We start from the raw sequence: 16,767 nt of genomic DNA, 5'->3' as shown, positions 1-16,767 counted from the left end.
AAATCAGATGATGGGCTGCAAATGTCTGAACTTTTGTGCTCTTCCCTTTCATGATGACACGTAACATCTGGGTAAATGCTAAGAACCCAGTATCGTACAAAATCTGTCCAATGCCTTTTTAATAGCATTATCCCATTCACAGATAAGGTAGTTCCGACTGGTACAAGATAACATACGTCTTGTCTACCATTGTAGATGTTAGCTATTCTCAGAATTAAATCTTGAAAGTTACAAATTCAAATTGCAATCGACTAAGCTGATAATTCCTCTTTGGATCAATACAACAGATGACATCATCGTCAGCCGTTGTCTACTGCTGGATGAAGGCCTCCCAACGATAATAACTTTGTGGAATATAACGTGGTTGTCCTATGCAGAAACTGGTCCCTGCCAAAGGAATGTGGAATTTTGACAACTGCATCACAGGACAATTAATGCAGTTGAGTACCACTTAAGACTAGAAAGAGTGACTCTTCCCACCGAGTATTACAATTAGGAATGTCTTTGAAAGAAGTCATTTCAGGTTTTAAATTATATTATACTTCATATCATACTACATGAGAAAAAACTTTTCTGGGTGGCTTCCTGCCTGCCTGGCACTCAGCCACATGTGCGGTGATGACATCACCTGCATCCCACAGCATTGAGCCGGGCCGTGTGTCGTGCTAACGTCACAACTCTCCCCCACCCACCCTCCACCCTGAACTTGAATTCCATGAAAAATGCAATGGTTAGGAGAGGGAGATGGAGGTGGGAGGAAACTATGGAGAGGGGAGGGGCTGGGAGAGAGTGAAAGGGCATCAAATGTAAATGAGAGAGAGCAAAACGGAAAGGAGAGAGAGTGAGGGAAAGCGACGAGCAATGGCAGAGAGGATCAGGGAGAGAGAGGTAAGAGACTGAGAAGGGAAAGGGAGAGGAGGGAATGAGGACAGTGATGAGGCGAGAGAAAGAGGGAGATAGGGGGAGGGATGTGGGAGACATACAGTGGTGGGAGCAGAGGAATATAGATGGAGGAAGAGGCAGAAGAGAGGACAGAAGAATAGAAACACAGAGACATCCCCACCAGACAAAAGACAAAGAACCCCCATATAGCCTGTAAGAGACTGTAGGGGCAAGTGCTGTTAGCGAGCACCTATGAAGATGGGCACGGCACACGAGGGGGTGGGTGGCCAACACCGCGCCCGGCCCCCTTTGTTTCCCTAGTGGCGATGTTTACACATCACACCAGGTACTCATTTGAGGCTGAGTGGACCTAGGGGAGGCCCAGAACCGGTTCAGATAATCGTCACCGGTGTTGGCCGTGAGCGGGAAACTAACCCGGGTCGCCAGGTTCGTAGCGCAGCGTAGTGCTAACCGCTACACTACCGCTCCCCTCACACATCCACCCACCACACACCCACTCACCCATCCACCACACACCCCCACTACTCACCCATCCACCACACCCCCCCACCACACTTCCACCCACCACTCACCCATCCACCACACACCCACTCACCACACACCCCCACCATTCACCCACACACCCCCACCACTCACCCACCCACCACACACCCACCCACTCAACCATCCACCACACACCCCCATCACACATCCACCCACGCACCACAAACCCCCACCACAAGCATTAATGTGTTTTTTTACTCTGAAACAGCTGTGCATGAGGCATTTCTGTCATGCCGAGTTAAGATCTTGAATGCTTACCTTAATTTTCATTTCAATTTGTGTCCAACTTTGGTCAATTAAGCTATAGAGGAGATGAAACAGTGTAAAATGCCAGCGGGAAGGCACAGTCAGAACTATTTTTGGTTGGTGATAGTGGAAGTTAGTTCAAACTGCCATCTAACACACTTTTGTGCCACAGCCCCAAGTGAAAATTCTGCACTCGCACAATTGCCAGCCAGCAAGGGGCTTAAGTTACTTCTCAATTCAGCCACAACAAACCTTCGCTTAATAGACACTGTTAGGTTACCGCAGTTTAATTAAAAAAAAACATTTAAGCCACAGCGCTTTCTTGAAATTCAAGCACGTGACAAATTATAATTGAAACATACATACACATATATGTCTTTGTCAATGTTGTTGAATCCCAGATGGGTGGTAATGCGGCAGAGTTGCTCAGCTCGCAATCCCATTCACGTTCCTGGCAAGGGTGCGGCTGAGCCTGTCAGCTCTGTGCGGAGTTGATAACATAAGTAGAACTTTTTTAGAAATCCAAAAGCGGCTGGCCTTTTGATAAACCGGTTCTCAGCCACAGCAAATTCCACCAATGACTCGGGGGACTACCACCTGGGATGAGCACTGGCTGTTGCTAAGTTGACCAGGGAGACACTGTTCAATGCATTGGCTTTGTCAAACATAACTATTCGCAAGTATTACGGCTACCCGTTAGCTTTCATACCGCTCATTCAATATTTCCAAATACAACCAACCGGGTGTGGGAAGGTGTTACATAATCCATTAGTGTGCACGATTTTCCAAACTTGTTTTCATTTCGAGTTGCTTAAAGCTTTCACGCTGCAGGCAGACCTTGCCAAACACAGGGGTCACGTTCCTGGAAAATGCCGTGTTGGGTAAAACCGCGTTTGACAAATAATAGACTTTGTGGGAGAAACAGGGTTCCTTTCTGAGGTCCGAAAGGATCTACATGATTTCCGCCCTTGTTATTATACTCAAGGATGCTGAGTCACTTTTTTTTTTATTTCACTTCAACACAAAAAAACCCCGTCGCTAATGCAGTACTCTTCGCACACACAGCTGCACTCACGCCCAATGCTCCCCTAATACTGAATTGCCAGGCCGAATGCACCTGTAAGTTCATTATTATCTACCTAGGCGTCTGTATGGCTAACGTCCTCAATGACTGGACGGCTGGAGATGCATGCGGCAATGTGTGAACATTTGCATTGTGCCGTTAGGCGTGTCGGTAAATAAATGGTTCTCGCAGTCGGTTCATTCACACCATCCAACGGATGCAGCACTCCCACGGCACTTTTCGATGCGGAGATGAAAATCTTAACAGCATCACGCGGCGGCTAACAGTGGTTAATGGTTTTTTTTGGTTAACGTTTCACCTCCCATAGGACCCCATGGTTTCGACGAATTTAAACATTTATATTAACGGTACATTTACGTTATATGCACGCGGGCGCCAATTTTGGCCAATCCGAGTGCTTGTAAGTGGGGCTGAACCACGCTTCAGCCAATCAGCGACACCCGTTTATGAGCGTTTAGATCTCGACTGGCTTTGTTTACGTTTCGATTTAAAGCTTTCGTGACTGCAATGATTCATGACTTTACCGAAAGAACCAAAGAAGATTTGTTTACGTTGTTTTCTGTTTTGGCAGTGGGAACAGCTCTCTTGCAGACTCAGAGATTTTTTTTACTTATTTTGAAACTCATAAGTGAATTGGATTAACAGTCTTTTCAGTTAACAGTAGTTTTCGTGGAATGTATTTAAAACGTTGACCAAGGGACTACTGTAGGGCCAAAACATGACCCCCTGTCTCTGGAAGACTGACCTCATTAGGTAAACCATGTGTATTATAGCCGAAACACGCGTCCGATATAGCCACGTTGGACAAGGTTTTCCTGTAACTGAAACTGGAACCTGCATTCTAGAAGTACTTGAACAATTTGTGTCCAGGCATTGGTAAAAAAAAAGCTTGGCCAAAGTTACCTCATCCAGTATTCTTTCGGCCTTGCCAAGCACATACACATTACAACCGGTACATGCTGCTGACAGTGACTGCTTTGTGAATTTCGCCTCCAGACAAGCTTGTCTGGCCAATTTTAAAAGAAAAGGTTACACGCTCCCCTCAGAAAGATACAAGGCCTCCTGCCTGCAGTGGAATGAGCTGTTTTAACCCCTTGTTATTTCATTAGAATTGAATGCTCATACAATTACACAGATCCAGGTGGGGCAAATTGCCAGCCTCATACAAGGCAGTTATTTCAAATCCAACTTGGGGAGGGGGGGGGGGTGAAATTACATGATTACCATTTTGTCGGCAGTGGTTGCCCTGTAGGCAGACCAGTTCCCTCCATAGGATTATGGAATGTCCAGCCCTGGCTTTAGGCAACCAGCAAAACAAAAGACACAGATGTCATGCAATTCAAATGTAATACACTTCGCGCTAGCAGTTACATCTCTGCATTCGAAACTGCAATAGTTACACGGTGTGTGTTGAGTTCACTAGGCCCTAGGCCCGGGCGTTCTTTGGCCAACAATCGCGCAACCCTTTGTCATTATGAGCCTCGTCGTCACCTGTGTTAGTTTCCTGAGCACGGCGGACATCAGTCAGTGGCAAGTGATACGTGAACCAGCCCTGACCACCCTTGAGCAACCTGCACTGGACAGTGTGATGAAGTATGATCAGACGGCGCCCGTGACGAGCACGGCTTGCGGACACTTTCGTTAGGCAGCGGATTAACAGATGGCTGTTGAACAGAATTTTTTTTAAACAAGTATTATTGTCATTATTAACCTCCATCAACTTATTTGATCATTACCGTCATGTGTTTTTTTCAGCATATTTAGAGCCACTGTTATCATCGTCTTCAGTTATAATTACCACCATCATCATCATTGCATACTGTATTGCCATAATTACTCCCAATTATCTTCGTCATTTTAAATATCGTCTGCGTCATCATCTTTTTATAAGAAGCACTACTAAGCCATTCCACACTTTGTGGGAGGCTGGAGCAGCTGTCACACAGTCGCAAACATGCGCACTGATTGGCGATGAGATGTTTTGCAAGGAAGCGGCCCAAAAACCGCTTCACACATTCGGCGCAATTGTTTTTGCGGAACTTCCAACTAACACCGAAATTCTTCAAAAGTGAGAAAAAAAAGCGTACGTGAATCAAACCGAAAGTGTGAATTTTGCTGTAAGTACACGCTGCGTGCTAATTTTTATGGAAGCAAATGACAACAGTGAATTTCTTTGCAAGAGCAAACAATTGTGTGCTGACGTTTTTGTCCAAACAGATTTAATTACAATTCTTAAATTCTGCCTCATTGAAATATTTCTCAGGCTGATGCCCCCGTCCCGAGTTAGGAGAAGCATCTCTGGATTGAACATTTCCAAGCCAATATTTGGTTTATTGAGATCTGCAACATTTATAGATCTTTGTGTAAATGAATGGTTGTTGCTTCAGTGCATTATTATAGGAATACCTATAAAAAAAGCAAAAACAGTTGAATTTCTGTCACTTTTTTTTTCCCAGATGCCTAAGGGTTTGGAAGACCAATGGTTTACATTAACAGTTGTTTCAAAATGGCTATGCTCTACAGCTTTGACTTCATCTACTCCTTTGCAAAGTCTAGCCCATTAAAGCAACTCATACAGAGTGCAGGAATACCTTGCACTTTTGTCTGGTTAGGACCAGAGCATGGACAAATGTCAAAAATGGACGAATGTCAAAGCAGAGCCTTTATATAGCTTGCAAATTATACTGGTAGGAACGAAGTTGTAAACTGAGTGTACCAGCCTGCAATAGATTAATGTGTCTGTCCGTCCGTTCCCTTTCAATACTTTAACGAAGTGAAATCTCGTGCTGTTGGGTGTAAAATCAGCAATAGACAGCGCAGAGACTTGATATGTCTTATTGCACCCAACATTTGGAAGTCACGTAACAGGAATGCGTAATAATGTCATAAAATTGCGCAAAATTCCAAATTTCCTACCAGCCCACCCTGCAGGGACCTGTTTTTGGCCAGCTAAAAACGTACATGGAAATAACTACAGTAACTATATAACACGTAAATAAACAGAAATACAATGAAAATGTACGTAAGAATAAATAAACATAAATAAACAAAATGGTACCTTTAAATATTTGTATTCTGGAGGAAGTGGACGATGAATATATTGGTGATTTAGGGGGAATCTAGATTCAGAAAATAGGAAGGAGAAAACTGGTGAGGTTGAAGTTCATCATCAGAACCCCAATTCAACTGTGCCGTTTTCCAATGAGTTTGGTATGCACTGGCGTAGAGTTTTTTTAAATTATTTCCTCGAACACTTTCGCTTTATTCTTAAGAATTGTACTGACTGTTGTGCTTGGTACACCAAGCTTGCGACTTATATCAGCATGGGACATGCCTTGCTCATTAAGTTTCATCATGTCAGGCTTTTCTCGCAAATTGAGAACCTCGGGTTCTTTTAGCTTTTACTATCACCACACTTAGGACCCATTATGAATATATTAAAGCACAAAAATAGGTATTTTACGGTAATCACAAAAATCAGCACAGCGCGTGAATACCGTCCACGTGTTTTGGAATCACGAAAATAACTGTTGAGCGCTGTAGTATTATACTGCTATCACAAAAAAATCACTGTTAATTGCTTACAGCATAATCACAGAAATAAGTGCAGTATTAATCATGTATGAATAAACACACAAATATAAGAGATGCTCGCTGAACGACTTCCATTCAAAGACTGAACGAAAAAGACGGCGCGTGGCACGGACGTCCTGGGAAGGTTTGGGGTGAAATCGGACGAAAGAGGAGAGCGCGTGGACGAAATTTTAAATGTGGTTATAGCCGAAAACGGCCGAAACAGTGAAGCGGCGAAAGTCAAGTGGACGAAAGTCAAGGTATCGCTGTACTACGGATAGGAGAAACTGCAGCCACTCGGGGGTCTCTCCGGGTTGTAGCATAGCCAATGTGTAAAGCATTTTATCACACAGACTCCGGTCGTCATTGCAGCAGCTTTTGGCTAACCACCGAATAAAGACAGTCACTGCATCGCTTGCTTTCAGGTGCGCTTCTGCGGCCGTCTGGAATGCTCTTGTGTCTAATGTTAGGAAGCCACTGGAGCTGTAGACTTTCAAATCTAGATTTTAAAACTAATTTCTTTGAAAATACTTTTGTGTTTAGTTTGTTATCCTTCCCCCGCACCTCCGATTAGCACAGTTGGCTATGTACGTTGTGAAAGAAGTTCAACATACATAGATATATATTTCCTTCAGAGTTCACAGGTTCATTTTTGCCTTCCGCCACACGAATCGTAAAAGTCAATGGATTTCATTTGAAAATATTTTACACGGTTAGATGAGTAGGGTGGAATGTCCCTGAAGTGTTGTTATATTTATCCTCATCTTACATTCATGGAAACATGATCAATACATCTCCTATCCTAATATGGCATTAAAATCCGATATTTTGACACCTGCTTACAAATATTTCGTTTCGTATAATGCTGGAGGTAAAGGTACAGCCATGCAATTGCTTGCTCACTCCGCTGCTAGAGGGTCGCTGCTAGAGAGCTCCTCTCGAGGTTACTTGGCCTACTCTTCCGCACTGGCCAGACATCAAATAAGATCCAAAGTGTCCCGCTCTTTCAAACAGGCATGGGAACAGTGGTGATCGACATCGGTGGCCCTGAGCCAGGAGTAAACATTCACCGTTCCTGTGGCAGAGGCCCCGGCTGTTCTTGGCATGACCAGTGTTGTTTAAACAAAAAAAATAGTACTCACGCTATGAAGCTTTGAGCAACAATAGGCTGAGTCAATCTCTGGCTGGGATTTAAATTTGCATGTTCTCACTGTGGTCGCTGTGCATTTTTTTTTTCTCCGGGTCCTCCGTTTTTTTGCCTCCACAATTTTAAAACACGCACTGAGATTATTTAGATTATTTTGCTGCTGTAAATGTCCAAATTATACGATTCTTAGTTGAGCTATCATTTGTGGCCAGGTCGCTTCTGAAAAACAAGTTAATACCTCAGTGGGCTTTGCCTGGTAAGATGGGGATGGTTTAGTTTTATTTGTTTGTGTTTGGTTTACCTTTCTTTTACTTTGTACTGCTATCATGTTTTTGTACTGTTGTTGAAAGTTTTTACCCGCCCCTATTGAAGATTTGTGAAAAAGAGCTTTATAGCGAATCGGATTCCTCCAGTTTAAATACACATTCTGATTCTGAATTTGTAACCCTCGTGGCTGTGAGTCGAGTGGCATTGCCGCATCATCATTCGGTTGGATTAGCTGCGTCATACTGCAGGTATGGATATATTATAATCGCGTCTTCTTTTTTTGCTATTGCAGAACACATTTTTGAACGCAACAACGGAACAACAGATATTCAGCCACCTGCAGTTGCCTTTTGTTGAGCCTTGTTTCCGCAATGCTTAAGAAAGCAGATTAAATTGGAAGACAACTGATTTTTTTCTCCCGTGTACAAGTTCACTGAACGATTACAACGCACAACCATTATCTCTACACAGATATGCATGCATGCGTACGCGTACAGTTGTGCAATGTCAGGTTTTTGTGTACAAGGTTTGTAAGCGGTTAAATTACAGTGTTCATTAAATGACATTACCTTAATTCAGCTCAAGTGTTACAGATATGCGCAGCTCTTTGAAATGCACGGCAAATTATTCTGATCCACGGCAAATTGAGTAGGAGCCCCGCTATTTTTAGCATTAATTGTTAATGTTTGTGACATCCTATCATAATTCAGACACAAGATTTATGCGATTCAGGTCAGCATAGATTATTCATTACAGTTTTTCTTATTTTATCCCCTTCATATATGTTTTTTTTTCATGCATTGTCACCTTTGTGACACCCATTTTACCCAGGGAGCCGCACGAACGCTTTGTTTCTTAAAACGTTAACAAGCAATTTACGAGCGTTCCTACACTGGTGTGACAATGGGTGATGCTTCATTATAGCTGGTGGCGAGGGCTGCCTTGGAAGGAGAAAAAATAGATATATAAACCGCCCGCAACAGCAACACGGTGGAAGCGAATGTACCTTTGTTCAATCAATCGGTGCCTTTATATCAGTTGGTAAAGTAGCAGCGGAATGTCCTTTAACGGTGACACCGCTCACTCCGTGCTACGAGATTGGCTGCCGGTTGATCCTGGCCGAGCGGTCCGCAACTTTTTGCCGCTCGTTGAAGAGGTTTTTGGTTCGAGCCCCAGCGGCTGCCCTGGGTAAAAGTACGTCGAATGCATGTCAGTGACAACAACGCGCGCAACCCCGTCTGCTTCACAAGTGAACGGACAGATCTCCTGTGCCGAGTAACTCACGTGCGCCGGCAAACGTGGTCCAAATTTGCAAGAAATCAACCGATTGCTGTACTTGCAGATTACATCATTGGGTAAAACCACAGAGCGACATTGTTCCCCTATTGGTAGACCATGGCCATCGTTGAAACAGAGCGCTGAGTGTGACAGCCTTTGCAGTATAACAATGACGCAAATAACTCGCGTGCTAAATTATTCAAATAACGCTGCTCATTTTGTCCAAAGTATATCGTGAGATTTATATTGTCGTGAAGGTACTTTCCCAATGCATGTGTTTTGTAATTAGAGTGCTATTTGCTTTTGTAAAAAATATGTTGATAAAAGCATTAATGTGTACTAACGGTGAGTGTGCCATGGTAGCAAGTACTGAACCGATGTTCGAATGTTGGTTTAAATAAAATTACATATGTGAAATAAATGTGTTATTTATGTGTATTCGTGTCGTGGACATGTACAAATTATGTTTCTACCTGTATGCTCATGCTTGGCCTTGCTCATATTTCCCTTATGAATATATTCGTGCGTACGAACATATGTCCTTGGCATTTTACTGAGCAGTTGGTCACTGTTGTGAGGCATGCGTCGAGTCCATGGGAAGCAGTCCAATTCTATTCTTGCGTATGATGGCAATACGTTCAGGAGTTAAATGTCAATGTTGAGGTCTGCTATCCACGACGAGAGGGCTTCAGGAGAGAGTTTGTGAAGGTTTGCTATTCCTCTTCCGTTATAGGAGTGCTGACTATAGTGGTTTACTGTGGTCCACAGTTCGGATTTCAATGACACTGCAGTGGCTTGTCTTTAATTTCCCGTCCATGAAAGAGATGTGCGAATTGGCCTGTTGGTGTTCTGATGTGGTTGATGATTACACCATCGGTGTCTTCGAGGAATGTTAAAGCCAGGAGGTGAGATGTTTGTGTCTCGAACTAGGTATTTATACTGGACATCCGCGTTGTTCCACTTTGCCAGCGTTGTTCCACTTTGCCAGCGTTCTTCCGAATCTGGGTGAGATTCTAGGATGGTAACAGTGCTGTACTGTACTCTTAACAATGCTGCAGTAGAGCCTTGGAGCATTTACGTATATCTCAAAATGCATCAGCATTATTTCCTGATAGAAATTAATGCACGACATTTAAACCGTTTCATAACATGAACATAAAAGTTTCCAGCATGGTTGTAAGCATAAATACATTAGCACGCAGTGCCTTTTTTAAAAATATGACATGCTCTCTACAAATGATCTGGTATGGATTATTGTGTGTGACGGATTGGCAGCCAAGAGAGGACACACGAGGGGTTGACCAAAGGGGAGATGGAATGATAAACATCAGGGCAAGTGTTGAAGTATAATCAATTTCAGGTGCTCATAACTGTAGGTGGTAGCACATCATTATGGGGGTCGCTTTCATCTCACAGTTACACAGTTTGATAAATTAAGGAGGCTGGATGGCCTATAACACTGGTGTTTAAATATGTCCGATTGCTTAGCCAGCTGTAAAGGATGGGAATCCGAGTTAGAATTTTGGGTCAAATAAAATGATTTAAAAAAATGTGCGTTCTCATTTAAATTACCATAGATGATTGCTCATTACTGTTAATGATGACCCTATTCCTTAAACAGGGTAATTCTCTTGGAAGAATCATCAATGTTGACGTTCCACAAAGTTGTCCTCGTTTTATTGTCTTTGGAGTGATGATGGCAGAGTCGACCAGGAATGAAATTTCCAACCTTCCTATTGTGAGGATGAAGCCGATGTTGAACGGGGCCCGTCTCTCCAGCATGCAGTTAGTTTAAAGCGACCAACGTCCTGGCGATACCAGGACAGGCCAGAGGTGGATCATGAAAAGGTGGGGGGGGGGGGGGCGGCGGTCCAGTAATTTCAACCTTTTTAAATATGGCCCTACATTACGAATACAAACGATTAACTAGAAATATATTTGTATGGTAAATATGAATAATCCACATTTTTTTTTAGAGGTCTCAATGAGAGGGGGGGGGGAGGGGTGGGGGTGCAACCCGGTGTCCCAAAGAATTTGCCAAAATTTGGCTCGCCTAACAATTTTTAATTCCACCAGGTAAGGCTCACTGAGCTATATCGCTATTTTTAGAATCGACCTGGCCACAAATGTATGTATGTTGAACTTCTTTCACACCGTAAGTAGCCAACCGTGCAAATCAGAGGTGCGGGGGAATGACATCGCTTTGCCATGTGCAAATGTATAGTAGCCAAATGATTTAAATGCATATTTCTAAATGTGGAGGAGAAAAAACGGAGAAAATTAACGCAAACTCCATATACAGGCATCATGGTCGGGATCGAACCTACGAAATCCTGTATATCAGGTGAGGTAGTTAACATCTCTCCACCGTGGCACCCCAAAAGAGCAGAGCTGGCTATGGGCGGCGAGTGGTTGAGTGGATGGGCTATATACGTGGGAGGGGCTAGCAATTGAGAAGGCGTGGCTATGTAAAGTGGGCGGTGCTGCTGGACGAAGGGTCTGGCAGTGCACGGTGTGTGCTCTCGTTGATTCTTTTTTTATGTTATTATTGTTATGGCAAGAACGCGAGCCCGGTACAAGGAAGCCGGAGGTTTCTGGAGGGGAACAGAAAAACTGGGTTGGGGGCTATCGGCGCTTCAGGACCTATGTTGGTTGATTCTTACAAGTAATTGTCAATTCCAGAGTTCAACACTCAAACTGAAGCAATGTATCGAATATTTTGAGAGTAGTGCACGGTGACATTTTTTTTTAAATCCTGTGGATCGTTACGTATATGGGCCACTGTGGACCACATGAAATGAGAGCACTTTATTTGCTTTGCAAATATTTAACTGAGTGCATAACTTGACTGTATATTGATTATTGAAAAACACTCTATTAAAAGGATGACAGTGCCTCACTGGCTTTCAATGAGAACAATCCTGCATATAAATGTTTTAAACCAATGTGAGGATTAATTAATTATTCATTGAAATACAAGCCTCTGTTTTATCAGCTTCTCTTATTACCATTGTCCTGCAGAAAAATGGCGAATTATAATAATACTACGGGAAATGTTTTAATTGGAGGTGCATGCAAGCTCTGGATTATCTGGACAAAGCCACACAATTAACACCTCTCCAGCACCTATCCCACACAACAAATCACTTTATACTTTGATGAATTTTACTTCGGTGCTCCTAACAATCGACGTTCATCACTGACAACCAGCTGTTTACAAGGCTGTGCATATAACATGGTAGAGCCACAGCCCTGCAATTTCTGGTTCACGCCACTGCTAGCGGATGGGCTTCCATTAGATGTAGCTCTAGAGAGACCATATCAGCATCTTTATTTATCCTGGAAGAATCCGATTATCTATGCTGTTTTTCACGGATGTCCATATCGAGGGTATTTTAGCATACTCTCACGTTTGCCAGATGTCTTGGAAGAGGTTGAATACCCACATTTTACGATTAAACTAAACTATTTTTAAAATTATTTCTTAAATTATTTTTTCACCAGGTAAGGCCCACTGAGCTACATAGCTCTATTTCAGAAGCGACCTGGCCACAAAATGATAGCCCAATGAAGTGGCTTATCATGTGGACATTTATAGCAGCCAAATACTCGAAATGCACGTTGCTAAGTGTGGAGGGTAAAACTAGAGGACCCAGAGAAAAACCCACGTGCAAAATCCAACGATACAGACGTCAGCGTCAGCATCGAACCCACACCCTCCTGTATACCAGGTGAGGTAGTTAACATCTCGCCACCCTGCTGATTGACGAACTGTGATGTACCCCTTTACACTGCTGAGTTGACAGAGGCGGGGGAATTAGAAGGCTTGTACCATTGTTTCGACTACCACACCAGGAGATTGAACCCATGTGTCCGCTTAATTGTAGGAAAATATATCCATACTATCAGAATACTTTTCTCTGTCAGATGAAATCCCAATCACAGACCCAGGGCCGCCTTTGCCACACATGCACCTCATAACCATTGCATCTTGCAAAGTAAACCGATAATTATTTTTTTGTTAACTGTCAAAAGCATGTAACATTTGCTAGAAAAGTTGGAGCTCCTCTGAATATTAAATCCAATTGTGCACCATTATCACAATATATTCATAAACTAAATATGTTCTAGCCTTTACAAAATACAATGACAAACAAATCCACTCAATAAATGAACAAACGAAAAAGCATGGTTGCGGAACAAAAAAAAATCAAAGGCTTTTCCAACTGCGAGTGGCAATATAACCGTCAAATTATTTTCCAATTTCACATTAATAAGTTGCAGCAACAGCATTGTGTACAAGTGAGCGTGCAAATTATTCGAAAACGGCGAACAGACAACTGTCAGATGTGTCGGCTAAGACGTGGCGGCATTAGAATTCTACCAACCTAATACGCTCACTCGTGGGAGGCAGGCAGAAAAGTTACATTGATTGTCACTGGACATTTGACCTTTAATAATCATAACTTTTTCTTGGCTTTGTGCTCAGCGGGGCATTGATTTGGAGTGCATTAGATTCACAAGCTCACCATCTGCTCAAAGGACAGGACCCAAGAGGGAATAGAATAATAACCCTCTGAAGTGTGTCATCCCGATGAATACGCGCAACCTTGCAATGCCGGGGGCTGCGTGTGGCTTGGCCTTTTGGGGGCATCTTCTGTTGGATGCTAAGACTTTAACATTTCCTTGCCACTTATTAAAGCACGAACAGACTTTGCAAATTACGTTGCAGAGTTCGCTTGAGATACGATGTCCAATATGAAATAGCCACCACGATCCGGGAAATTATATGCATTTAAATCCCCAAAATTTGGCCCCTTAATCGCTTGTGATGAGAATAGCTGTGCACATTAACTACACATTTTTTTCGTGGATAAAATACTTGTAATATTCAAATCCCTCTCAAGTTGTTGTTTTTATTATCTAAAACTGACATAAGTTGTATGTGTGCAGAACTATTCAGTGATACATTTTGTTGTTCCATTGTCCCTGAGGCTTTATTTTGTCATCGTTAAAGAAATATGCCACTGCCTGTCATTTTCACAGCTTCGTGTCTCCACTGCACACCCAATGGTATAGTTAAGTTAACTTTCAACACACTCAAGTGTGTACCTTCAAATACATTTTGATCCCCAATGTGTCACTTTTAGAGAAATAAAAAAAACTGCTCAAATAAATTCAATAGCTTGAATTCCTGACCGCTATCCTCGATTAAAAAGTGTGAAATACTTAACAGCTTGGACAGACCAATTTGCATGGAACATGTGATATAACTTCACACACAACAACACCCTTGATGAAATAAAAGAAAAGCAATTCTGTGTGGTCCGGGTTATCTTGTGGAAGTAAGTGGATCTATACTTAAGGGGTCATGTTATTAGCCGTCTATGGTGATGTCACTATTCTCCTGTGCACGCCCAATGTCTCATTCTACGATGCGAGTCATGCATTCTGGGAAAAGTCTTCAACCAAGTGATACAATCCTCTCCTGTGGAGATCATTTAATTTACCCTGAACTTGATTTTAGAGAATGCTTTTATGATTAGGAACCATTTCTTTCATCCGGCTCGACCAGCTAAGGTCAACAGTAAGGAAGCTTGACTCATGTGGCTCTCATTCCCACCACTTGTTGATGAAGTTGATGAGGAGGATAATGACATTGCCACTGCTGTCGATGATGCTGTGAAAGCCGCAACCGAGCTCTCATCCACGCTTAGAGGGGGAAAAATAATAATGAAACATCTGCAACAGAGAGATAAAAAAAAAATCCACCTTCCGTTTTACTGTTTTATCCGGGCCATCTCACAGCTCCTGGGTTCTGGAGTTTCATAAATCTGTACCCAAGCCACAAACCCCTTGCCTTCAAAGCAAGGGATTGCAAGCTTTATACATACACACATATACACGCCCATTTAAGTCCGAATTAGCATCGGGAAGACTAAGGACAGGTTTATTATATACCACTCACCACTGATGGTAGCAATGGGTTGGCAATTAAACTGAAGTTGCTGGGTTCATAGCAGAGTGCACGAACCACTTTCTCTTCATATTCTATAAACACAAAACAGATTTACATTCACAAAGTATCCACCATATAGCCTTAGCATGGAGTTGGAACAAGCGTTGTTTGCGACCACCTATTAAGGCCCGGCACAGCACGGCACAGCACTTAACCCGGTAACCTTTGTCTCCCTGTACACATTGAGGCTGAGTCGACCGAAGGGAGGCCCAGGACTCGTTCATGTAATCGTCGCTCGTGTTGGCCATGAGCGGGTGTCGAACTCGGGTGCGCCGGGTTCTTAGAGCAACGCACTAACCACTGCGCCCCAGAAAGACACACACACAGACACATTAGCACGTTTGTGCATGAAGCAGCCCGATTTGTCTGCTTGCTCCGTCGACAGGGTTAAGCGAGCTGACATCGGTACGCATTGCCACGATTTCCCACGCCACTCCACCAGCTACCACCGATTTGCTGCGAGGTTTTGTTTTGCGGAATGGGGATCGGCCCATCCAAATCGGCGAATCGGGTCTAAAATGTTACGTGAATGTGGTACAATGGCATTCAGTATTCTAAAATTCCGGAATTCAAGAAAAACTGGCACCAAATTGTAGATGAATCAGGCCTAGTGTCTTGATCCATGGCTGCGATGAGTACCCGCACCTCCGATTAGCAAAGGTTAGCTACGTACGGTGCGAAGTTCAACATACGTTTGTGTGGTGGCACTCATTCGCATTCACAGCTCTGAGCCAGTGGTGGAAGATCAACAACCGACAGTCTCTGTCTACTTAAGCCAACCAATGTTGATGTCTCGCATAGTGGTACTCATTGTTGGTAGGATCATGGGCTGAACCCGGTAGGATGATGGGATTTTAACTCTTCGTATTGCGAACGTTGATGTAGAGCAACAACTATCATTTCATCTTTGGTTCTTTTGGTAAAGTCACGTAGAATGAGAATAAAATAATAAAATAAAATAAGACAATAAAATTATCACGACGTTTCGGCCACAACACAAGCAGCCTTCTTCAGGTGAAAGAACAGACTGAAGCTCTGTCGTCCCGACAGTTCTGTTCTTTCACCTGAAGAAGGCTGCTTGTGTTGTGGCCGAAACGTCGTGAGAATTTTATTGTCTTATTTTATTTTATTATTTTATTCTCATTCCACGTGACTTTACCGAAAGAACCAAATAAGATGATCCCTTGCAGCCACGAAAGCTTTAAATCGAAACTATCATTTCCATTATGGTTGAGCCAGATTCTTGCGTCAGGAGTGGTGGAAGACTGGGATTTAAATTGAGATATGCGAGTCGGTCACTCTGCCGCAGCACGAATGAGTTGGCCGGTTTCCAACTCATATTTCCCATCGTTAAGTTTTATTTTTGAAATGCAAGGCTATTTCGCTGTAGTGTATTAATTAGTTTCCATAGCTCGGGTGGGGAGATCAGACGCGCAGTATATTCGGGAAGATCATAATCAATGCATGAAACTAACACTTCCTTCTGGCAGATGTCCATGCACACAAAGCAATCTAATCTTAGAACAGCCGTGTTTCCACGGGAAAGATAAAACCTGCCATAATGTGCAAATGTCACTTATACCGCTTCACCGTGCGCCACAAACATCGTTGCTGACTGATGACCATGAATGGGAATGAATGCGGCGTAATTATCACGGGACGAGAGCTGGCAGCTATTTTGCAGAAGGTACAGTATTGAGATAAATC

At 43.1% G+C, this 16,767-nt stretch overlaps 1 protein-coding gene across 5 annotated transcripts in view; it reads left to right on the top strand.

Annotated features, from left to right (window-relative positions):
- Positions 1–16,167, top strand: part of LOC116941224 (DNA-directed DNA/RNA polymerase mu-like) — an 83,142-nt gene extending 66,975 nt beyond the window's left edge. For 4 of the 5 annotated variants that reach the window (XM_032952045.2, XM_032952046.1, XM_032952043.2 and 1 more), the window contains one exon: positions 8,056–9,462. In XM_032952045.2, the coding sequence (XP_032807936.1) occupies positions 8,056–8,142 (87 nt within the window). In that variant the 3' untranslated portion in view covers positions 8,143–9,462. Of the gene's footprint in view, positions 1–8,055; positions 9,463–10,732 lie in introns of those variants that run through there. The other variant, XM_032952044.2, reaches the window with a different exon arrangement.
- Positions 16,168–16,767: the final 600 nt, after the last annotated feature.

Source organism: Petromyzon marinus, chromosome 11 (genome assembly GCF_048934315.1).
Source record: "Petromyzon marinus isolate PM22_M1 ecotype Great Lakes invasive population chromosome 11, UKy_Petmar_22M1.pri1.0, whole genome shotgun sequence".
Lineage (NCBI taxonomy): Eukaryota > Metazoa > Chordata > Hyperoartia > Petromyzontiformes > Petromyzontidae > Petromyzon > Petromyzon marinus.
The sequence above is the reverse complement of the archived record's forward strand: the minus strand, read 5'-3'. Positions and strand labels throughout refer to the sequence as shown.